Below are 25,452 nucleotides of genomic sequence, written 5' to 3'. Positions count from 1 at the left end.
TGAGAGGGGTGGCTGAGGAGAAAAGTTTAAATGAGGAGGTTAAACCTATAATCAGAGGGGCTGGAGTCAACCGGCACAGAGTGTCAGTGGTAGTATGTGGCAGAAAATGCCAAAGAAGCAGAAAAATAAGGTGTACAAAACAGTGGTGTGACCAGTACTTCTGTGTGATACAGGAACCTGGACAGTGAAGACATAGTAGTTGATAAAGCTAGAGGTGAAGTGCTGGAGATGGGTGGTAGGATGCACACTGAGTAGACAAGGAAATGATGATGTCACTGGATAACCCCAAGTAGCTCCAGTTGCAGAGAAGGCCATAAAATAGATCATGGTGGTTTGGCCACATGTGCAGGAAAGCAGAAGACAATATTGTGAAGAAGATTTGGAAGAAATGGGAAGAAGGCAAGAGGAAACAAGGATGGTCCAGCAAAGAGATGGATGGATTAAGACTTGCACCATGGCTGGTGAAAAATTTAGGAGAGTGGCATTGAACTGAGAGAGTTGACTAAGAATGACAAGACGCATCAGTCCATTGCAGAAAATGGGAAAAAGGGAGTTGATGATTATAATGCAGATTGACTGTCTGACAGATTCCCGGATGTGGATGTTGCTGCTGTCCTCTCTGAATGTAAAATTGTAACTAGTAGACTACTAGGGGAATTGGTCCTAGCCCCTCTTCTGTTTTACATCTATTTTACATTTAGTCCGATATCATAGAAGTGTGGTTGACTAAGTTTGCTGTTGACTGCAACCTTCATCACTTACCCGCTTATCCACTAATATTAAACAGTTCAAACAAGGGCTGGAATATGCACATACATAGTGTAGATCATAGTGTAAACTGTGTGCTTATATCTTTAAGAAGCATATGAGGCTGTATGTGCACATATATAACCCGCACACATGCAATCCCTTAGTGCCATTTTGAAAGAGCAGCCAGAGAATGAGCATGCATGGTCATGGTCATTAATTGTATATAAGTTACTTAAGTTACAGTGAGTAGTCAACAATAGTAATGTGTGTCAGAACTGTGAAGTGCAAAGACGACATTGAAGGTAAAACCGAAAAGAGCACAAACATAACCAGAAAGAATCAAAGGTAATGAGAAATAACACAAACTGTATACTCGATACAAAAGACAATAAATGGAGATTACAAGGACACATATTGCAATATCAGGCAAGCAGAAAGTATGAAAAGTTTAACTAAAGCAAATGTTTAAGATAAAAGTATTTTATCAAACGATTAGCTGTAAAGCAAAATGAGTGTGTTTAAAGGAAAAAAACGAGTATGTTTAAAGCAGAACAAGTGTGTTTTAAGCAAAGTTGGACATGTTTAGAATAAAATGAGCACAAGAAAAGTGTATTGGGGTAAAAAGGGCTTAAGCGAGCAAAACAAGTATAATAATAAGAAAAGGGCACATTAAGCGAAAAATAAAGCAAGCCGACTGCATGTGTTTTGGTAAAGTGCTGTGTTTGGGCATAACTACAACTTCGAATTGTATCAAGGGTGTAACTAAAGTTGTTCAAAATATGTCAGTGTGTGTAAAACTTAGTGTGTGCTTATTACTGTGCATGTATTTCAAAGAGTTTTTTGTGTGCAAAGTGCAACTATTTTGTGCAAAACAGTCAAAGTATAGCTATTTTGAAAGGCTTCTTGTGCTGGATGTGTCTAGTCACAAAGTGCCACCATTACAGAGTGCTTGTTGTACTGTAGAGAGTTCTCTAGTAAGGTACAGCCATTTTGGGAACATTTCAGTGCGTTGTATGCAGTTGTTCACAAAGTACAGTTACTTCGAAAGTTATTGAGTTTTGGGCATCATGTTCGATTTATTCTCATTGTGCAGTTGCTTGGCATTTTTCTTATACTGATAAGAGGTGTTTTCTTGCAAAAGACAACATTACAAGAGTATTACAGTGCTAGTGAGTTACTCAGTGATGACTTTAGCAAGTGATGGGAAATGACTTCAGCATTTCTGCCTTTACGATAATATTCTGAAAGTATTGAAAAGCCAGAGAAGTTTATTTCGCAAAGTCCAGTAAAGTATCAAAATGCCCGAGAAGTTTATTTTGCAAAGTCCAGTTATTTGAAAGTACTACAAGTTCATTAATTTGCGTAATTCTGACAAGCCCAACGAAAAATACAAGTTCAGAGCATGAAGGCATTGGAAAAAGTACTGTTTATGCCAGAAACTTATGCATATGTGCATGTGTGTATGTTTATGCCTGTTCACAAAACCCTTTGCTGGTTTATGTTACTATGGCAGACGGATTTTGAAAACCTCTACCACTTGTGTTTGATCAGAATATTGCAGAGAACTGGAGAATATTTGAGCAAGAGTGTGATATTTTCATACAAGCAGCTTATGCAGATAGAGTTGCATGCACAAGGGCATTCATTTTGCTAAACCTAGGAGGGTCAAAGGCCATAGAAAGAGAGCATTCAGTTGTGTATGCACTGGCAGTGTATGAAGGAGAAGGTGCGGACTGCCATATTGTTGTATAAGCTGATTCAAGGGAAGACCCTGACTGTTTAAAGCGCAAGTTTAGAGAAATGTGCAAGCCCCAGACGAATGTTACGTTAGAGAGGCATTTGTTTTACACAAGAGATCAGAAACCAGGGGTAAGATTTTCCGCTTATATAACCGACTTGAGAAACAGAGCTAAAACAAGTTGGTTTGGTGATCTAAAAGATGAGCTGATAAAGGACAGGCTTGTATGTGGTATTAATAGTGCTTTGTCATCTCATCTTTTATATCACCAAACCAACACATTTTAGCTGTTTTTCTCAAGTCAGTTATATAAGCTGCAGATGTCTCCCCTGGTTTTTGATCTCTTGTGTAAAACAAATGCCTAACGTAATATTCATCTGGGGGTTGCACATTTCTCTAAACTAGTGCTTCAAACAGTCAGGGTCTTCCCTTGATTCAGCTTATACAACGATATGGCGGTCCACACCTTCTCCTTCATACACTGCTGGTGCATACACAAGTGAACGCTCTCTATGGCCTCTGACCCTCCTAAGTTTAGCTAAATGAATGCCCTTGTGTGTGCATCTCTATCTGCATAAGCTGCTGGTATGAAAATATCGTACTCTTGCTCAAATATTCTCCAGTTCTCTGCAATATTCTTTTCAAACACAAGTGGTAGGAGTTTTCCAAATCCATCTGCCATATTAACATAAACCAGCAAAGGGTTTTGTGAATAAGCATAAACATACACACATGCACATATGCCAGAACTACTGCCAATAATTGTCCAATGTCTTTATACTCTGAACTTGTACCTTTGTTGAGCTTTTCGTAATTATGGGGATGAACAAACTTGTAGCACTTTCGAATAACTGGATTTTGCAAAATAAACTTCTCTGGCATTTTGATACTTTACTGGATTTTGCGAAATAAACTTCTCGGGCTTTTCAGTACTTTCAGAATATTATCAGTAAAGGCAGAAATGCTAAAGTCATTTACCATCACTTGCTAAAGTCATCACTGAATAACTCACTAGCACTGTAATACTCGTGTAATGTCGTTTTTTGCAAGAAAACACCTCTTACCAGTGTAAGAAAAATACCAAGCAACTGCACAATGAGAATAAATGGAACATGTTGCCCAAAACTCAATAACTTTCGAAGTAATTGCACTTTGCGAACAACTGCATACAACACACTGAAATGTCCCCAAAATGGCTGTACCTTACTAGGCAACTCTGCAGTACAAGAAACACTCTGTAATGGCGGCACTTTGTGAATAGACGCACCCAGCACAAGAACTTTTTCAAAATAGTTATACTTTAACTGGATTGAATGAAATAATTACACTTTGAACACAATGAACTCTTCGAAATACATGTACAGTAATAAACACACACTGTAACACTTTTACACATGCTGAGATACTTGGAATAACTTTAGTTATGCCCTTGATACAATAAAAAGTTGTACTTATGCCCAAACACAGCACTTTGCTCAAAACACATGCAGTCGCCTTGCTTTATCTTTTGTTTAATGTGCCCTTTTCTTTTCTTATATTTGTTTTGCTCATTTAAGCCCTTTTCATGCCCAATGTACTTTTCTTGTGCTCGTTTTACTCTAAACATGCCCAACTTTGCCTCAAACACACTCTTTTTGCTTTAAGCATACTCGTTTTGTGCTTTAAACATACTCATTTTGCTTTACAGTTAATTGTTTCGTCAAATACTGTTGTCTTAAACATTTTCTTCAGTTAACAAACTTTTACATACTTTCTGCTTTCCTGATATTGCGGTTTGTGCCCTTGTAATGCCTCTTTTTTTGTCTTTCGCATCAAGTAAATAATTTATTTCTCATTACCTTTGATTCTTTCTAGTTATGTGTGTGTGCTCTTTTCTCTCGGTTTTACCTTCACTTGTCTTTACATCTCATGGCTCGGAATATTCTTCTCTCTTCCATCCCGGTTCTGACACCATGTCGCTTTCATGTTAGGACACGAATAAATGTGCCTTTGTGGGTTCTGTTCAAACAGTTTTATTTCATACAAACGCATCACTACAGAGGCTTAAGTTAAGTAACTTATATACAAACTAACAACTGCGATCATGCATTCTCGCTCCCTGGCTGCTTGTACAAAATGGCACTAGGGATTACATGTGTCTAGAATTTACACTTGCACATACAGCCTCCCATGCTTCCTAAAGATATAACACACACACTTTACACGCTGATCTACAGGTACTCAATTCACTAGCCAGTTGTTTCAGAAATTTGCAAAAGAATGGGACTTTGTACATGTCACTAGTAGTCCTGAATATCCTCAGTCCAGTGGTCTAGCTGAACGAACAGTGCAAAGTGCAAAGCAATTACTTGAAAGGTCAAAGTGTGACAATACCGATGTATTCTTGAATTTGCTTAATCTCAGAAGCATACCCCGTGATAATATTCTTGGCTCACCTGCTCAAAGACTTCTTTCTAGGCAAACTAGAGCTGTGGGAGTGAGCATGCATGATCATAGTCATTAATTGTATATAAGTTACTTAAGTTACAGTCAGTAGTCAACAATAGTAATGTGTTTGTATGAAATAAAGCTGCTTGACCAGAACCCACGAAGACTCGTTTATTCGTGTCCTAACACGAAAGCACACATAATGTACTCAAAATGCTTTCATATTAAATTTGAAAAAGTCCAGAACAGCAGCATTCAGCTGAACAGCTGTTCCCACCTTCATATGTTATAAATAGTAATCCTTTTCAGACAGACACAGTCCTTAGTGATCTGGGCACTTATGAGGATGACTCTCTGTCATTTGATCATGTTTTCACCATAGTCAGGAAATCATTTTGTCTGACGCAATTATTTTCCAAGGTAGTATTGTCAAGATCCAAAGAAGTCATCCTGCCACTGTACTCTTCTATCATCAGACCCATCACTGAATGCAGTGCACCCTTTGGTGTGTATAAATCAAAGCATATTGCTTATTTAGAAGTTCCCTGACAGATACCTTAGCAAGAAAATTCAAGCCCTTGCATCTTTAATCTATCCTGATAAATTAGCACAACTCTCTTTGTACTCGGTAGTCTACAGACTGCTTTAAAGCATCCTGTATCTCACTTTTCGTGACATGAAAGACCAAGTCGTATTTGACCAGCTATTTTCTTTACAATACTATTGGCTCTACAGCCACCGGCATTAGGAACCTAATTCTACATAAGCAAATAAACAGGACTCTCTGGAAAGAGAAGTTCTTAACTCACTGTTTTCCCAGCTTACTAAATAAGCTATCACTGCAGAACAAAGAACTGCTTTGTCTACATTTAAGGCTAGTCTTCATGATTAGATGGCTTATCACAAATTTTCTCCTTGGTTATCATGTATAGCTCTGCTCAGTTTGAGAAGTCAGTAAACTTTGTTTCCTTCATTATGTATGTATGTGGCTAGGCATCATATGGTCCTCAGGATCATTTGCCTAGTATTGGCCCTATGTTGTATAGTTGTAGAGGGCCAGTTTGAAGAATTCTGTACATTTTTGTAGACTGTGTCTTTGCAAGAGTGAAGGTAGTCAGGAAGTGAGCATCTAAAGTTGCCCATGAGTAGCAGAGACCACAAGTAGCCATATTGAAGAGTAGATTATTAGAACATAATTAGGCTTCATAATGAGATGCAAGAGGTATGTTAGAAACATTGAGGTACTTAGATGAGGGCATCTTTCTTGCAAAAATTAGACTGTAGAATGTAAGACTGGATGTGCAGTGTCTCAAGGACAGCATAAAATAATTTTCCACATCGCAAGCAGTGGACCTGCAGTTGTTGTTCACGAATAAGTGATGCAGCATTACTGAATGGACAGTTCAAGATGTGTGGGGGATTATGTACTAAGAACCAGGCTTTTGTGTGAAAGATTAGTAGTAAATCAGCATGTGGCAAAAGGGGAAGACTAGGTGAACCAAATAATTTTCCACCTGCAGTCAGTTTGTATTAAAACTTGATGTTTTTGTTTTTTTCATTTAGGTATTCCAACTTGATTTTGAACTTGTTCTCCCTTATGGTGGATGCCAACATTCCTGACATTGCTCTAGAACCTGACAAGACTGTTAAAAAGGTAATGTGGGGATTCATGATTACTACTACATGATGAAAAGCCTTTTAGTCTGAGTAACATGACATACATTTACTGATAACTGCATTTTATGATGAATAAGCTTAACTTGAATGTATACAATGATTCTGCTAGCTTTAAGCCTTTCAGTCTCTTGTTAAAATCTATATATATGTAATTCACGTTTCATAGAAAAAGTAACTGTTAGCATAAATTAGATAGCTGTGTGATCCATAGCCCACACTATACTGAAGAAGTGCCAATCATAGACTGAAGTAGTGGATTACCAGTGTGATTCTTGAACATACTGGGTTATGCTGTGAAGTGAAGCAGAATCAGATTCATAGGTTTATAGATAATTCCAACCTTATGACTGAAATGACCATCAAGAAGCTTAGTTATGTAACCCAGCTAGTTGTCCTGGAGTAGGAAACTAGTTCCACATAACCCATGCGTGAATTTACTGTTACCACCCGCTTATCTAGATGTAAAAACAGGCTGTTCCCGTTTGATATTCAGAGGAGTCTGTTCCAGAAACACAGGAAGCACTGCCTTAAGCCTATCATGTCGACTAATGTTAATTTGACAGTGGAAGTTTAGATCTGATATGTAGGTATCATTGATTTGCTGGTTCTCTTAAAATGTAAGAGATTGCAAAATGTGGGGGTATTTCCTGGCAGGAAAAGCCATAGTTCTCATCCTCTTACCTCCAGAATTCGTGACAAATCCAGAAATAATCAGGGACATTTAGAGACTTTTTTAAAATATAAGTATTGGTCAGTAAGGTAGCATGGGTGAGGTGAAGGGGACAACTGGCCTGAGCGCAGAGTGTTATTGAGCAGGATCGAGAGACTTTTTCTGTATCAAAAATGCTGGAACAGAAAGCCACTTCATTTCAGCTTTTTTGTTTGTTTTATACTTGAACTGAGGGCTGTGGATTGGTTGATTTACCGTCGACGCCAGTTGCCTTAGTACTGTAATCCAAAGACTTTTTGCTTCAGAAGAGCTGGGGGTGGATATGGTTGACTTACCCCTCAGGAAAAGTTTCTCTAGATAAGATGCTGGTCTGTGTATTGCCCACAACAGACATCTGATCTTTGCATTTATGGACTGTACCATCTCTCTTGAAGGCATACCTACTATCCTAAGTGGTCTGCAGAGGACTCACCTACCTGGGTGCTTTCCACATGTTCTTCGTGTTTCACTGTTGCAGTCATTACATTTGGGTTATCTGCCTGCAGGTAGCCCTCAGCTGGCCTGAATATCCAAGTTTTGGGTCCTGCGTCGGATGCTGTCTCTTCTTCCATGATGTCAGGTCGTCCGGGGTATAAAACATGCAGCCAACACCATTACATCAATCTTTCTTGCCGCATGGTGCCCAAAGCAGAAGCAGTTCGCAAGTGCCGGTCGGCCAACTCCTGAAATTTTCATTTTCGAGTTTCAGAACCGAAGTCTTAATAAAAGCTAAGTACCCCATTGGGGATCCTTTTTCTTGCTCTTAACCAATGTCAGTAAAAGTTAGCAATTGTATTACCTGTGGAAGGCAAATACCTCATAAAGATTTTCATTCATACTGCATTTCTTGCTTAGGCCCAGACCACGACGTCCCTCGCTGTCGGTTTTGTGCCGTATTTAACCTCCCGACTATTCGTCGTCGGTTTCTTTTTGCAGCAAATTATTTCAGTACTCGGTTTAACTATCCAGAAATGACATTCTGAAAAAACGTAAAGATAAAGACAGAGACGGACCGCATAGGTCCAAAGCTGCCAACAACGCTTCTGTTAAGCTAGTCACCAGTTCGCCAGTTCTCAGTGAGGCGCTTTTGCAGCCCCTGATACCCGCTACTTCAGATTCGCAGGCCTCTACTGAGACCCATTCGGAGTCCGGTATGCCGCAAGATGCTTCTTCGACTATGGAACCTGTGGATGTCTCTACCTTGGATGGGTCTGGAGCTGCTGTGCAGGCACCTGCTTCTGAGGGTATATTCAGGCCTACTGACTTGCATTTCAAACCGATGCCATCTTCTTCAAGGCCTAAAACTCGACCCACAAATAGAAAACTGACATCCAAACCGCATGGTCAGGCCCATATGCCTAAAAAGCAAATGATAAGAATGGCTGAAGACCTTATTACTTTAATTAGGGGAAGCCAGCCTTCTCCCTCTAAGAGACCCAGAACTGATTTTCCTTCTGATTCTTCTGATCAGGATTCTGAAATTTCTGTTTCTTCTGATTACCAGGATTTGCCCTTATCTACCTATGAGTATGCTGATGCAGAGGATTTCATTCCCTCTTCCCCTCCAGAAGATTTTTCTTTTGGTGAAACATTGCACACTCTTAGGGAGCATTTCCATTGGGAAAGCCAGGATTACTCTGACTCCAAAAAGAGGCTTAGAGAATTCTTACTCCTCCCTCAACACTGGCCTTTAGCTATCCCTCCTGTCCTGGACATTATAGATGATGCTTTCTTGGAATCTAGCCTGGCCCCAGACACTTTACCTCCAGCTCCCAGGAAGCCTGACAGGTATTACAGAGTACCTGACTCTCACAAGTTCCTCTTCCAGAATCCTACTGTGGACCCAGAGACCATTTCCCAAGGACCTAAAGGCATTAAGGCTACTACTGCCGAAACCCCTACTCCCTCTGATAGAGATTCCAGGGCCTTGGACAGATGGGGTAAGAAGGTGTACACGTCTGCTACTTTGGTCATTAGGGCCTTAAACTGCCAGTTTCATAGGTTAAAGTATCAGCAGCATATTATGGAACTGCTTAAACAGAAAATTATGTTGATTCCTGACTGTGCTGAAAATAAAGAATTACAGGATTTAATGCATTCTGCTGAACAAGTTGTTAAACATACTTTGTAATGTGGTTTTGACTCTTTAGAAGCATCTTGCAGGGCTGCTGTCACTGGGTCTGTACTTAGATGGCATGCTTGGCTTAAGGAGCAAACTTTGCCAGATCATGTTAAAGCTAAATTACTGGATGCTCCCTTAAACCAAGACCGCCTGTTTGGCAACAAAGCAGAAGAAGTGCGTAAAAAGATGGAGGAAAAAGCGAAATCTATGCAAACTGTTAAAGATTTCCTGCTAGTACAGCCTCCTAGATTTAGCAGGCATTGGCCTTCTAAGAATTGGTCCTTTCCTGTCTCTTCCAGGCCTTCTCAGTCCAAACCCAGGAACAGCAGACCATCTAGGCTACAGTCACAATTCACAGGTCTAAGCAGTGGGGGTCTCCCACTTCCAAAGCTGGAAGTAGTAAGACACCCCCCCTATGAAAAAGTGTCACACTGACTTAACCTTAAACCTTCCAAGCCCTGCTCAACTGCCTGCTCCCTTATTGGGAAAGATCGCCCTGCATGCAAAGAACTGGGAACTCATTACCAGGGCAAGTGGGTTTTAAATGTAGTTTTCCAAGGATACAGATTTCACTTCCACACCTTACCAACCCCAAGCGGTTGCCCAGACCTACCCCCAGATCAGTGGGCCGAGGCTCAACAGCAGGTTCTCTCCCTCTTCTAAGTATCAGGGCTATTCAGCCTGTCCCAGCAGAAGAAAGGGGACAAGGTTTTTACTCAAGACTTTTCCTGGTATCCAGAAAAGACAGCTCCTTGCATCCTATCCTGGACCTCTGTATTTTAAACACCTTTTTTGGTAATCCCAAAATTCAAAATGCTAACCCTTCAACAGCTGCTTCCTATGCTAGGCAAAGATGCCTGGTTGGCAACCTTATACTTAAAGGAAGCTTACCTGCACATTCCAATAAGGGAATCTTGCAAGTAATACCTACGCTTCAGAGCAGGCTCCATGCACTAACAGTTCTCTACATTTCCCTTTCGTGTATCTACTACGCCCAGGGTATTCACAAAGTGTCTAGCTCCAGTCATTGCATTTTGCAGGCAAAGAAATATTTAAATATACCCATACCTGGACGATTGTCTAATTCAGGCAGACAGCCAGGACATGCTTCTAAAACATCTGGCATTTGTAAAGAAACTTCTAACCTCACTGGGGTACACAATAAACGAAAAGAAATCTCATCTAGTATCCTGCCAACAAATTGTATTCCTGGGAGCAAGCTTGAACACAACTTCCCAGATGACTTGCCTCATGCCAGATAAACAAGTTTATTTGACAGCCTACTTCAAACTACTGGCCACAAAGACCCAGCTATCTGCAAGGAAAATCCTGCAAGCCCTGGGGTTCATGGCCTGTTGCATTCTACTAATTCCATATGCAAGACTGCATATGAGGAAACTACAATGGTATCTAAAAAGCCTATGGTGTCAACATTCTCAGGACCTGGAATCAATGATTCCTATCATTCCTTGTATAAAGACAGAGTTCCTTTGGTGGGCAGAGGCCTGCTACCACAACAAGAGGCTCCCATTCACTGTACCCCCTGCCGCCCAAACCCTAACAACAGACACATCAGACTATGCATGGGGGGCTCATTTGGCAGGGCAGTGCATTCAGGGCAAATGGAACCCAAGTCAAATGCAACTGCATATCAATCAAAAAAGAAATGTTAGCTGTACAGAATTTCCTGACAGCCTTCAAGGACCACATTCTTCCAGGACAGTTATTGGTAAAGACAGACAACACCACTGTGATGTGGTATATAAACAAGCAGGGGGGAACCCACTCGTACCCCCTCTGCAGACTAGCCATGGCTCTGAGGAACAGAGCTACCAAGTGCACCTACAAGCTCAAGTCCTGCTAGGCAAGCTAAATTCACTGGCAGATGACCTAAGCAGAAATCTCACGGACCCACACAAGTGGAAACTGGAACCAAAGATATTCAGTCTTTTGAGAATCAAATGGGGGAATCCAGAAATAGACCTGTTTGCCACCCCTCAGAACTACCAATTGGACAAAGTCTGCAGAAGGACTTCCCACAGTCAAGCTTGGAAAGTGGATGCCCTGTCCTTCACCTGGGAAAGCCTCTCGGTTTATGCCTTTCCCCCTCTGCCTCTCCTCTCAAAAGTTCTACTAAAGATCAAAAAGGACAAACCAAGGACAATACTGATTGCACCAGACTGGCCACGCCAGCACTGGTACCTCCTCTTGCACAGTATGTCACTGCTGGAACCATGGCACCTGCCTCAGACTCCTTCCCTGTTGTCCCAGCAGGAGGGCCAGATTTTGCACCCTCAGCTTCAAACCCTGAACCTTGCAGCCTGGCTAATTCCTTGAGCTCTCCAATAGCATCCCTCAGTAAGCAGGTGCTAGATGTCATTCTGGAGGCAAAAAGGCCTATTACTAGAAAATCTTATGCTGAAAAGTGGAAAAGATATTGTTCCTGGAGCCAGACTCAGGGGATGGGCACAACTGTGCCCAGCTTACCTCATATTCGTCAGTACTTAACAGAGATGCTCCACAAGGGCCTTTCCTTCTCGTCAATTAAAATTCATACCTCTGCCAACTCAGCACATTGTAATACTGAACCACCCCTCTTCTCTCACCCCCTGATAAAGCAATTCCTCAGAGAGGCCAAAAATTTAAGACCACCCAGGAGAGCCCCTACTCCAGCCTGGGACCTTAACTTTGTTTTGGAAAAGCTCGCTCTCCCTCCTTTTGAGGCAGCTGCAACTGCAGAGTTGAAATTCCTTTCTTGGAAAACAGCCTTCATTCTAGCCAACACTTCAGCTAGAAGAGTGTCTGAATTACAGACCCTTATGGCAGTGGAGCCCTTCATCATCTTCCTTGCAGACAGGGTGTCCCTCAGGACCAATCCTTCCTTTATGCCCAAGGTGGTGTCTAATGTGGCCCTTATCATTCCATTCATTTGCCTACTATTTTCCCAAATCCACAAAACAAAGGAGAACAAATACTGCACTCTTTGGACGTGCACAGACAACTTAGATTTTATTTGGACAGGACTAAGCGTTTCAGAAAATCTGAACAGCTGCTAATTGGCTTTGCTGCAGGGGCAGAGGGGGAAGGGCATTTGAAAGCAAACCATTTCTAAGTGGATAGGCCATTGCATTCATTTCTCCTGTAAGCATCATGGAAAACCTACCCCACAGGGGATAAGATCACATTCCACCAGGGCTGCATCTACTTCTGCAGCCTTTCACAGTTTCCTAGAAGGTGCTACTTGGAGCTCTGTACATACCTTCACCAAGCATTACCACATGCCTATTTTTTCTAAATCCAGAGCTGGTTTTGCCACTGCAGTTTTGCAGGGCTTAATAGCTGGTCCTAATGCTCTCTAAATGCCTCCTCCCTTCCTTAGCTTTGGGAATCAACCCAAATGTAATTACTGCAACAGTGAAATACAAAGAACATAGTACAGTTGTGTACACTTACCATATATGTAGATGTTCGAGTGTATTCACTGTTGCAGTCCTGGTTACCCTCCCTCCAACCCCCTGACTTCTCTTGGCTATACCTTTCTTCTTTTTTAGTGTTTTTCAGCTTTCTGGTGTAATTACTTTTTGTTGGAGCTGTAATCTAACATATAATTGCATTCCATTATGGGGGCACCAGACATCTGGGGCAAGAAAAAATAATGTATTGGCGTCGGCTGCATGTTTTATACCCCTGACGACCTGACGTCATGGAAGAAGAGACAGCATCCGATGCAGGACCCACGACTTTGATATTCAGGCCGGCTGAGGGCTACCTGCAGGCAGATAACCCAAATGTAATGACTGCAACAGTGAATACACTCGAACATCTACATTTATGGTAAGTGTACACAACTGTACTTTTTACTCCTCTTCAGCAAGATAAGGCTTACCACCTGCTCTGTAAGAGGACTGACATCTGTGGTCTAGACATAGCTTCAGCTACTGCCACTTTCAACTACTGCATTTTTTGCCAAGATGTATGTGACTGCCTAGCATAAAATTGGACCACAAGTGGAGTACCCTTCAACCTTGGAGATGGCTTCTACATTAAGAGAAAATTAAACTCTTCCTTTTTTCATGTTTTTAGAATCTGTATTGGATGGGAACTGTCTAACTTGCTTCACCCAAATTTTGTCTCCCCTTGGCTATGACTTTGGTGAGGAGGAGGCTATCTTGTAGCTTTCGCCCCCAAAGACATCTTATTTTATAAGTAGTGTGAAGCTGTTGAGGAAAAATTTCAACTGGGTCTCCAAATAGGTGTCCCACAGAGTGTATCTGGACCACTGTGGGTTTGAAAATACAAAGCCCACATCAATGCCTCTTGCATTCCAAGTGTTAGAAAAAGCTGATTCACAGCCCTCAGCCCTCATGAAGGGATAGATTTTACAGGTGTGAGAGATCCAGTAAATGCTTCTACAAGAATTGTGTTGCAGATCCAGCAGTGGTTTCCATGGATGCCACTAGAGACTCAAAGGTTTATTCCAGGACTCAGTAAGCTTCTTCACAAGGAGGAAAAGATGTTGGATAAATGTGGTAAAAACCTGCTTCTACAACCTGTGCTGGTTAAATTTGGTCAAAAAAAAAAACATTTCTAAAACCCTTATCAGCACAGAAAACTTTCAGACCCACATCATAAAGTACCAAGGAAGACATCCTTAGGCATATTGAGGATATTGCTTCAGCATTTAAGAAGAGGCTGCAAAGAGTAGAAGTAACAGGCTTACTCAGACAGCTTCTAAGTTGGGGAAGCATGCTGTCAGTTGTGGGAATGATGCTCCTGATGCCTATAGAGATACAGCTATAGGCATGGAAATATGAAGGCATGCTCAGAATTAAGGCAGTGACAGACTGTGCCAAAGTGCAGCTGTAGAATGTTCCCTTTGACAAGAATTTACTTTTTTGGCCCTCACTTTAAGAAATTAATGGAAAAATAAGTGCATTTATTTATTTATTTGTTTGTTTGTTTGTTTTCTGGGGTAGAGCACTGATCTACATGTGCCTTTTTCACATTCAGCCTGAGAGCAGACTGGCTGGTTAAAGTGACTTGCTTAGAGTCACACAGATAGGCACCTGGAGCCTTAGATAATCAATTTTTGTGCACCTGGAGCCTTAGATAATCAATCTTTGTACCACAAGGAATAGCTTCTTAACAGCTCATAGCCTTAGTCCTCTCCGCTAACTGCAAGACAGAATAAATAAAATTCAAACCCTTCCCTCCCTTCTTGGTTATTTTATTTATTTTATTTTACATTTGTTAACCGGGCTAGTCTAACTGGATATATTTCCATTTTCAGTAGAGGCCCTGGGAGAAAATCTCCATTAAGTAGCACACAGAATTTATAAACAATATTTTCACAGTATATATGAAAAGATTTCAAAAGAATACAAAAGTAATAAAAAGAAATATTACACTAAACAGTGACAAACATTATAAGACAAGTTGTTATACAGTATGATACATAAGGTAAATTACAGTACATCAGGTTGTTTTGGGTTTACTAGTTACAGTACTGCTTCTAGAGGGATATGCAGTAGAGTTTTAGTAAGAAAAAAATGAGAAAAGGCGACGAGGGTAGTGAAAGCAAAGGATTAGTCAGGGTTGTTGCAGGGGCATAACCAATGTTTTTTCAGGTGTTTTCTGAGGTTTTGTTTGAAGAGAGGCAGGGAAAGAAGTAAAATTAGTTCTTTAGGTAAAAGGTTCCAGTTTTTTCCTGCAGTGTTGGAGAACAGGGAATCCCCCTGCCGAGTTGTTGGACTTGCTTATGCTAGCAAGAAGTTTGCTAGGCGAGCATAGTGAATTTAGATTTTTGTAGGGAATTATGAGGTTAGAGAGTATAGGAGTGATGTTAGGTTGGTAGAATATCTTGTGGACAGTGGTGAGTTCGGAGAATATCAGATGGTTTTGTAGTTCTAGCCAGCCTAGCTCCAGTAAATTCAGACAGTGGTGAGTTCTAAAGGGATTGCCAGTAGCAAATCAGGCAATGTTATTGTAGGAATTAACTAGTTTGATAAGATTATTTGTTTTTAGGTTAGTGAATATGGTTGAGGCGTACAGAAGAGTTGAAATTAAATGAGAGTGGGCAATTGTGGTTCTGGCCGATGGTGGTAAAATTGCTTTAATTCTGTATAAAGAGACAATTTTTCTGTTTACTGTTTTTATAGTGTTGTTTATATGGCTATCAAAGTTAAGGTTATTATCAACTGAGATTCCTAACAGTTTAGTGGTAGCGTTTGGAGATATAAGGGTGCCGTTACTGGAAATGAGTGAGAAATCTAAAGGGGAGGACTTACTGGTAGGTGCAAAGAGTAGGAGCTTAGTTTTTTTGGCATTTAGAAAGAGGCAACATTTCAAAAAACATGCCTGTACTATGTTAAATACCTTCTGAGTTAGAAAATGTAGTTCTGGTGGGGAGTTAGCTGAACATATGAGTGTAGAATCATCAGCATATTGTATGCAGGTGGCTTGAGGAATTGCTATATGGAGATCATTGATAAATAGTGAGAAAAGGAGAGGTTCTAGAATAGAGCCCTGGGAGACTCCCAGGGTGACTGGCAGGAGGGATGATAGATAATTCTCCAGGAGAACTGCCTGTTGCTGAGGTAGGACTTGAACCATTGAACAGCCAAAGTGTCAAGGGAAAGGGATTCAAGAATGTTAATAAGAAGGGTGTGGTTTACCATGTCGAAAGCTTTTGAGAGATCGATAAAGAGTGCAGATGAGAGGATATTGTTATTGCAGTTTCTGTTGATGGAATCTGTGAAGGATAAGAGGGCAGTAGTTTTACTATGAGATGGCCTAAAGCTGTGTTGGCAGTTAGCTAGTATGTTATGTTGAGTTAAATGGTCTAATAGCTGACGGCGAATGCATTTCTCCATAATTTTTGCTAAGGGTGATAAAATGGCTGTAGGCCGGTAGTTAGAATAATCTTTTGAGTTGCCATCTTTATGTAGGGGATAATGTGGGAAATCTGGGAAAGATGTCTTCCATCTGTTCAGTACATGGGGGAACTAGTATAACTAGTCTGGACATACAGCAGTGCTAGGCAGTGCCTTTCTGCACAAGAAGAGGGGTTGTATTCCTCTCCCCGTAAAGATAGCCTCTCATATAAGAAATTTGAGTTTCCAAGCTCAAGTCACTAACACTCGATGCTGTGTCCTCAGTCTTTGTTAGTAACCAGAATGTAAAAGTCTACATGCACATACCCATCCACAGAGAGCAGAGCCATATGTTCAGAATGGACAACCAACACTTCACTTCACTTGCCATCACCTTCCAAGACACCTACAGACTGAAGAGCATGTTAAGTGGAACTCTCTCACAAGAGCACTGGCAATTGGTTATAACAGCCAGTAGAAGACATTTTGGTTTAAATTCAGTCTCTTGCTGAAAGTTTTTCTACCTGAATGTCGTCAAAGAAAAAATCCAGGAGAAATAAAATGAGTAAAGGAAAGAAGTCCGCAAAGATTCACTGGAATGCAGACTAGTGTATGGTGCAGATGCAGGTTACAGCTTCTGACAACTGTTTCTGAGAAATGTTCTCTTCAAAGTTAAAAGTATTTAAAAAGTAGGACCATAAAGGAATATATAAAATCAAAGAGATTATTGAAAAAATTACAAGAAACATTAAATAATTGTTCTGATATATTGGGCAAGCTGCAAAAGTCAGAAGTAGAAATTAAGAAGAGAATGACATTCCAAGAGAAACTGTTCCAAAAAGTGGTTGATTCTGAAGTCAAGTGAGGAGGGAGATTTTTAAGTTTACAGTTGCAGTCATTCCCAAGAAGTTGTAAGAAACAAGTTGTATAAACTGTATGAAGACTAATATTAACAACTGGGCTGGCATCTCACAGGAGATCATACTGATATAAAGGGCATATCATGCTTATGTCCCAATAAGTATTTTAAGAAAGCAGTTGAGACCAATAATTGTGAATATATAAACATAAAACAAAAGGGAGGTTGACAAAAGATGTGGCAAAGGAGAAAGGTTTTGAAAGTCTGAGATACCAGAGTATTTAGAAGATGGCTGTTAAGCTTACACTAGGCTTTAATGGAATAAATTTATTCCAGTAATGAGGGAATTTTCGTGAGCTTGAGTAAGGTTTAAGCTGCTGTATCCTCAAGTGTTCAGTATTTTTCCCCTGGGAACTGAAAGACTGTATTTATAGAGGCTGACCAGATGATATAAGGAATTATCGCTTTAAACAACAACAATTGTACAGGCTGTGAGATAGATAGGGTTTGCACTGCAAAGTCACATGCAAGCAAATTATAACTCAAGAGAGAGAGGATGCTGGTGAAATGCTTCCATTCTTTCCAAATGATGATGATGGAAAAATAAAGGACAGGACAAGAGCTAACCAGGGAAATGGTAGAGAAGTGGAATTGAACTAGGTGCGGGTGCAGGTCAAAGGTAAATTAATCAAGGCAGACTGAAGCAGAAGTTGACTTGTAACTTAAATAGGGCAATAGTGGTATGTCAGTCATTTGTAGATGGTGGAATTGAGAAAAAATCATCTATTTTGAATAAGAATTTATACATACCAGTAGTTTGACTTGAGAGAAAGGGAATGTAATTGTATTTTAATTTCTTTGCATTCCACTAGATTGGAAAAAGATTGGTACGGTTAATGAAAAACATAGTACAGCTGTTTATTGACAGAAACAGATATAAAACAGATGTTAATTGAATTAAACATGGATCAATGATGCTTTAATCTTCTGCACTTGGGGTAAATAAAGCAATTTCTCTGAGGGGAGAAGAGAGGTTGATATATTTTAGGGGTTTCAGATGTTAAGTGCTTCAGTTCTAATGCAAAACATTAAATTAAAAATAACTTTTTGCAGCTTAAAAGTTGCAAAGTACAACAATCAGTTAACATTACTGTGTAGCAAAGTAAGAATAAGCGATATATGCAGCTGCACAGCTGCTGATTAGGAAGATAAGTGCCGGAGCATTATATTTTGCAAGGCATGAATGGAAGGGGGCATATGCAGCTATCTTAAAATGAAGATTTGAATAAACAATGTGGAAGCTGTTGGTTAGGATGATAATGAACTGTTAGTTTAAAATACAGGTATTTTTTCTAGTGTTAATCCCAGATGAAGTGAAAACAAGGTAGTAATTAGAGGTTTCTGTAAGCCTTTCAGTCTATTTTACTTGTTGGTATTTCCAACTAAGAAAGACTACCAGTCACAAGACGTTTGAAAGGAAGACACTGGTCTGCCCTCACAGTGACCTTATTGAATGGAATATAGTAAAAGGATTGGAACAAGCTGTAAAGTAACAGTAAGGAGCAGGGAATTGACTATAAAATATGGAAAGGAAAATTAAAATGTCCTTAGTTATTTGGCTCTTGTGTGTGAAAGGGGGTTATAGTATCAGGAAGAATATTACAGCTTTTAATTTGTCCAGGAATAAAATTCTCAGGTTTTTATATAGAGTAATGAAATGTTTTTCACTGAACAAGATGAGAATGCAGTTGTGTGTTTATGTAGGGAGGCGGATTATGCATCAAAAAAAGGTCTTGCAGTGACAAAGACAAAACAAAATCTATATGGAAGCATCTGTATTTTCTGTAGTAATCGGGAATGTGAATGGCCTTGTAGGTACTTAAAAAGGCAGAATATTGTCTCACATACAGAGGAGTAGGATGGTGCAGTCGAACACGAGATCTTGATGAAGAAGGGATGTAATGGGAGTTGTTCAGCTGAATAGCAGGGTCTTGTGGTGATTACTAGGGAGGGAGTTGCTTTAATAATATAAGTAAAAAAACGAGGATGGATTTGGAAGGATTATGTCAGAGAGGGGCTACTGGTTTGGAAGAATTACCTTGGTGAATATGTGTGTCACACAAGATTGCAGTTTTCAAAGAGAATGCTAGAAGAAATGTTTTCAGCAAGGGTTCCTAATTATAGGTTAAGACTGGAATATGGTCTGTAAATAATGAGGGCATGTCAGGGGACCCAGCAGGGGAGACTATTACTAGAGAAGGTAGACTCTTAAGGAAATGCATGAAAATATTTGAGGTGGTGGATTTAGTAATCGTTTTAGGAGCTCAAGTGAATTCGTTTACCTTTCATACAGGTATTAGAATTGGAAGAGATTGGATCGATACTTTATAACAAAAGAGCATACTTATTTACTTGAGGGGATAGTGGTAATTCTGATTACAGTATCTGATCATACACCTGGAAAAGAGACCAATGAGATGGATAGATTAAGGAAGTTGCCGCGTGCTTCAAGCACCTTTGCCTTAAGAGCTCTAAACTTCTCCCTTCACATGAATTTCTTCCAGAGAGATTTGGCTGAGCAAGCACTAACCACTCTGAAAGCCCTCCGATGCCCTATTCCAGGAAACAATTTGAGGCAACCCTGGGTACACTGTCCAGTATTTCTAACCCCTTCATGCACAACATGGTGGATAGAGAGGTAAGGGCAGGCAGCACTGGTGTGGCCATGAGACACCAGGCCTGGCTGCTTTGTGAACCACTTTAAGGCATCCTTCACCAATGCTTCCTTTGACGAATCAACACTGTTTGGTCCAGTGGTGAAAGAAAATATGTATAAGTGCAACCAGATGGCAAAATGTTTTTTATAGTTGGAGTAACGTTTGAGGCCCCTCAAAGACTGTGCAGTAGGAGCCAAAAGAGACCTCACTCTCTATAGTTCAGAAAGAACAAGTGCCAGGAGTTTGATGCATCTTCTGATAGGGGCATCCATGGCAGAGGTAGCTTCTTTAACAGACTCAGGCCTCTGGGCAGAAGGGGCCTGAAAACCAGGAATACCACTAGCCACTCATTGTTCCAGAAAGTCTCTCTGACTACTCCTCTCTGAATCAGTCACCTCTTTACCCAGCCACTTGAGAAGTAATCAGGCAGGACAGGAAGGTCAGATAGATCATATCCACAGGCTATTCAATTCCTTTTCTCCTAACTCTCCCAGAACCAGTTCAGCCATTGCCAGATGTACCACCTAATCAGGGAAGAGCGGTTAAGGAAGAGACTGCTTCTTTACTCACCAGAAGAGCCATCCAAGAAATTCCACCAGACCAGAATGAGTCAGTTTTATTCCATACTGGACCCCAGCCTCCTAAACAAATATGTGATAGACCCAGTTCAGAATTGTCATGATGCAGTCAGTTTTCTTTTGTCTCAGGGCAAATGACAGGATGTGCTCAGTGTATCTTCAAGGCACTTAACTTCACATAAAGATAGTGAAAGAGTCTTGGAGCTTCCTTTGCTTCCATCTAGGAGACATTTGTTATTAAAGAGCCCTGCCCTTTGGTCTTACCACAGCCTTGAGGGTGTTCACCAAGTGCATGGCTTTTGTAGTGGCTCACTTGTGACTACAGGGATTTCAAGTTTTCTCCTACTTGGATGACTGGCTGCTCCCACAGTGAAATCTCTGTTGGTGGCCAAAAATTACCTGTCCAGAAGTCTGTCCTTGGAAATATCGATAACATTTCAGAAGTCAGATCTTCTTCCAACTCAGAAGATCCTTTTCATAGGTTGTCATTTGGACATAGAGTCCTGTCGTTTCCCTCCTGCCAGAAAGAATTCAGACTTTGAAGATTGTGGTCTTTACTCATCTTCAAACTACATCCAATCTACTGCTGCTCTTTTTCTCAGGGTTCTGAGTCAAACGGCATCTTTGACACTAATGGTCTAGTACACACATTACCATATGAAAATACTTCAATGGATTTTGCATGCCCAGTGATCCCAGCTTCTGCACCCCCTCTCTGAATCTATCCTCAGAACCAGTTCTTGCAGGAAACATTTGCAGTGGTGGCTAGACACCCTTTTTTCATTCCTGCAGAACCTTACTGTGGGATCCAGTGCCTCAGGCAACCCGAATGTCTAGCTCCAATGCAAAAGCTTAAGCCTGGTTGCTGCCAGATGCATGGAACGTCACACGCAGGGCCATAAACCATGGGCCTTTGTCTGCACACACAGAGCTCAGAACTTCTCTGTCGCAGTCGGATGTCAGATCGATCGCTTCGCTCCCTTCTCTTGAAGACGTCTACAGATAAGTACCCCGTTGGGGAAATTCCTTTTCTTACTTGAGCTTTGGTTGTTTGCTGTTATTATTTAGCCAATGTCTGCTAGAAAGGGGAAATGTAGGTGTGGATGTCAGATTCTGCGCAAGGATTAGCATGAACTCTTGTTTGTTTTGCTTAGGCCAAGGACACGACCACACAATCTGTAGCATCTGCCAGTCGTTCATACCTAAAACCTTGCTTAGTCATCTGGCAGCCCTAAAACTATCTCGAGAATCTGCAATTAAAGCGCTTAGTCCTACTTATGGATTCAGAGTCGGCCATCGAGGTAGAGCCACGTAAAAAGAAGGCCAAGGTTGCAAGGCCTACCACTTCTTCCCCTCCATCATCGGACGTTCCGCCAGCCACCGATTTAGGGGTTGAGGGACATCTGCTAGAACTGGCGATTTCAGCGACTACCCTCATGGAAACCGCCTTGGAAACACCAGTAGGCACGTCCTCGGAGGTCATTCCAACATCGGCTTCAGCTGAGGTTGAGGGGGAAACGGTCTCTGCCAGATGCCCCCCAAAGTCCAGGAATCAGAATCCTCTCCTACAAGCCAGACCCCTGTTACTAGGCCCTCTCTTCCCACTAGTCTACTCCTCTTAAGAGAAAGCAAAAAACTAAATATCTGTCTACTTCCTCTGAGGACCTACCAGACTGGCATACCTTATCTCAATCCTTGGTTCAGGCCTTTATGGCTCTTAGGCCTTCAGCCTCTCCTGCTGCCACATTGCCTGCTCTCAGCCGCATGCCAGCATCAGCTGCTGCCATTCACCCCACTCACACCCAGGAGAAAGACTCCTCTTCTTCCTTCTCAGACGAATCTGTTACCTACACTGCCCAGGTAGCTTCATCTCTGGATTTCTACTCCCCAGATGAGGATTCCCTAGATGGGGACTCACCCCCCCCGAAGACATTTTTTGGGGGGAAACAGTTACTAACATTAAGGAGTAGTGGGATGCAACTCAAATGACTGAGGTTCAAAAGAGATATTTTGAACTACTTCAGGTGAAGTTACCCTCGCCCTCTGCTATCCCTCCAGTGATTCCAGCCTACCTAGATCCATTTGCATCAGCCTCAAAGACACCAGAATATCAGCCCCCCAGCTCCCAAAAGACTGACCGCTTTTATAAGGTCCCCGACGAGCAAATATTCCTCATTAAGCCACCAATGGCAGATCCTGCAGTCATTGCAGTGGCCCATGACAAACAGTCCAGATTAATACCTTCCTTCTCCCTTTTGCCATCACTCAAGGACAACAAGGTATTGGACAGACTGGGGACACACTGGCCTTCAGGGCTCTCACTTATCAGACCTACATGGTCAAATATGCCCTAGACTTGTTTTCTCAAGCATCCTCCCTGCTTTCCTCCATGTCTGACTCTCCTAACAAGTCTCAGGTAGCATCTAAGCTGTCCTTAGCATCACAGGTTACAGCTATGATGCTGCTGAGGACTCCGCTAGGTCTGCAGCTTCAGCCTCTGTACTTTGCAGGTACTCCTAGCTTAGACTTCAGCCTCTTCCTGAAGATTTTATAACCAAAATCTTAGATGCACCACTAGACAACAAATTTCTGTTTGGCAAACAGTCTCCTGAACTCTTCAAAAGCCTCCAGGAAAAAAGCAGGAAGCTTCAGGACCTCAAACATTTACTGGTCTTTTCAGTCCCCAAATTTTACAGAAACTACCCTGCCAACACCACCTTTGTCAGAAGGGCCGCAGCCCCATCCACCTCCTCCTCTAGACACAGAAAAGGGCCTAGAAAGACATCATTCCAAAGGGCAGCCCCTCCTCAACCTATCACCTGGCAGCACTTTCAAGACAGAAACAGTAATGTGCGACTGCCTCAGCCACCTCCCCATCTCATCCTGCCTCTCTCACTGTCTTACCCCTCTGTAAAAAAGTCACTTTAGACCAATGGGTATTAGCTGTAGTGGAAAAAGGGTACTTCATTTCCTGGCAGGAAAGGTCCCTTCCACAAGGCATCCCCTTCCTGCCCAAAAACCAGCTACACGTAATTCCTCAGGTTATCCAAGAACTACTCACCCAGGAGACCATAGAAAGCATTCCCTCAGACCAAGAAGGGGAGGGTGTTCTACTCCAGGCTCTTCCTAGTGCCAAAAAGGATGGTCCTTGGAGGCCCATCCTGGATTTGTCCTTCCTAAACCTTTTCCTGAAGGTATCTGCCTTCGGAATGTTATCACTACAAAGCCTTCTTCCACTATTGCCACCCAGAGCCTTCATGGCCACTTTGGACTTGAAGGAGGCATACCTCCACATCCCCATCCACCCAAACTACAGAAAGTATCTGTGTTTTGCTGGACTCTTTTCACACTTTCAATTTACTGCCTTGCCCTTTGGTTTATCTGCTGCACCAAGAGTCTTCACAAAGTGTCTAGCCTCAGCAGTAGCCTACTGCAGGACCAAGGGCATTCAAATCTACCCCTACCTAGACGACCTTCTCAACCTAGCAGAAGAGAAAAGCATTCTCAAGAAACAGTTATTATTCACTATGTCCCTGCTCCAGACCTTAGGGTTCACCCTCAACCTTGCAAAATCATCCCTTGCCGCAGCCCAAGACAAAACTTTCCTGGGTTGAGTATAAGAACCAACCTGATAAAGGCCTTCCTTCCTCAGGACAAAGTAGCCTCCCTAGTCAAACACTTCCACGAACTCCTCCTGGTCAGCCACATTTCGCCAGGCAGATGTTCTTCATGTTTCACTGTTGCAGTCCTCACATATGCGTTATCCAGTTCCCGGTAGCCCTCAGTCAGCCCGAATACCAGAGTCCTTGGTATATGATGTCAGTTGTAAAACTGATGTCAGAATGTCAGGTATAAAGGAAGGCAGCTGACGCCATTTCCTCAGTCTTTCTTGCCGTGGAGTCCAAAGCAGATGCAATTCGCATTAGTGCCGGTTGGCCGTTTACCTTCTTTTTGCTTTCCGACTACTAAGTTGAAGACGCCTTCAGATAAGTACCCAGTTGGGGATCCTCTTTTCTTGCTTTAACGAATGTCAGATAAAGTTAATAACTGTCTTGCCTGTGGAAAACAGATTCTCCACCATGATTTCCATTCCTATTGTATAACTTGTTTGGGCCTTGAGCATGACATCCCTAACTGCGATTTCTGTGCTTCCTTTAACCCGCGTACCATACGCTGTAGAGCTAAACTTTTGTATAAGAATTTCGGAGTCTGGCCTAAGTTAGTCGGTGTGGTGTCTTCTCGTCTCCCGTCTTCGGATATACCTAGGAAACGCAAAGACAAGGACCACGACAGGCCTAGGGTTAAATCTGCTGATGACACACCGGTGAAATTGGTCGTCAGCCCAGCGGTAGTCAGTGAGGCGCTTTTGCAGCCCCTGCAGTCTGCAGATTTTCAGTCGCAGGCCTCTGCCGAGACCTTTACGGAGTCCTCCATGCCACAGGCTGCTATTTCATCTTCAGACCCTCCGCCTTTCGCTGCCTCAAATGGGTCCGGAGCCGCTATAGAGGCAACGGCTTCTGACGCCTCTTCTTTTCAACATGAGACCAGAACCAGACCCGACTACCTTATCTCAGGCTTCTGCATTTGCTTGGTCTCCTGAGTCCCTCCGGATTGCTAGTAAACCTTACAGCCACAAACCTACTCCCAAGCAGGTGTCGGCCTTCCCTCCTGAGCCTCATTCCCAGTTGGTTAAGATGGCTGGTGATCTTCTTTCTCTGATTAGGGGCTCTTACCCCCCCCCCCCCTTCCAAGAGAGCTAGGGAATTATCTCCTGATGTTTTGTCTGTCTCAGATTCTGAGATTTCCAGTATGCCTGCTGGTGAAGAAGGAAATTCTCAACTTTTTTCTGGCTTTGAGGATTCTGATGCTGAGGACTCTATCCCTTCTGCCTCCCCTCCAGAAGATTTTTCCTTTGGGGATACTTTGAATAGTCTTAGGGAGCACTTTAAATGGGAATGTCAGGATTTTCCTCAGTCTAAGAAAAGAATCAAATTTTTGGATTT

At 41.9% G+C, this 25,452-nt stretch overlaps 1 protein-coding gene across 1 annotated transcript in view; it reads left to right on the top strand.

Annotated features, from left to right (window-relative positions):
• The window catches only part of PIK3C3 (phosphatidylinositol 3-kinase catalytic subunit type 3), a gene marked incomplete in the record, with an annotated part of 1,653,126 nt that overhangs the window by 1,476,660 nt on the left and 151,014 nt on the right, over positions 1-25,452 (top strand). Inside the window, 1 exon segment of the mRNA XM_044074431.1 lies at positions 6,479-6,569. Coding sequence (XP_043930366.1) covers positions 6,479-6,569 — 91 coding nt within the window.

This window comes from Protopterus annectens, chromosome 6.part0 (assembly GCF_019279795.1).
Source record: "Protopterus annectens isolate FY-2018-M chromosome 6.part0, PAN1.0, whole genome shotgun sequence".
NCBI classification, from domain to species: domain Eukaryota; kingdom Metazoa; phylum Chordata; order Ceratodontiformes; family Protopteridae; genus Protopterus; species Protopterus annectens.
Note: the sequence above shows the minus strand (reverse complement) of the source record. Positions and strands in the feature narration are given on the sequence as shown.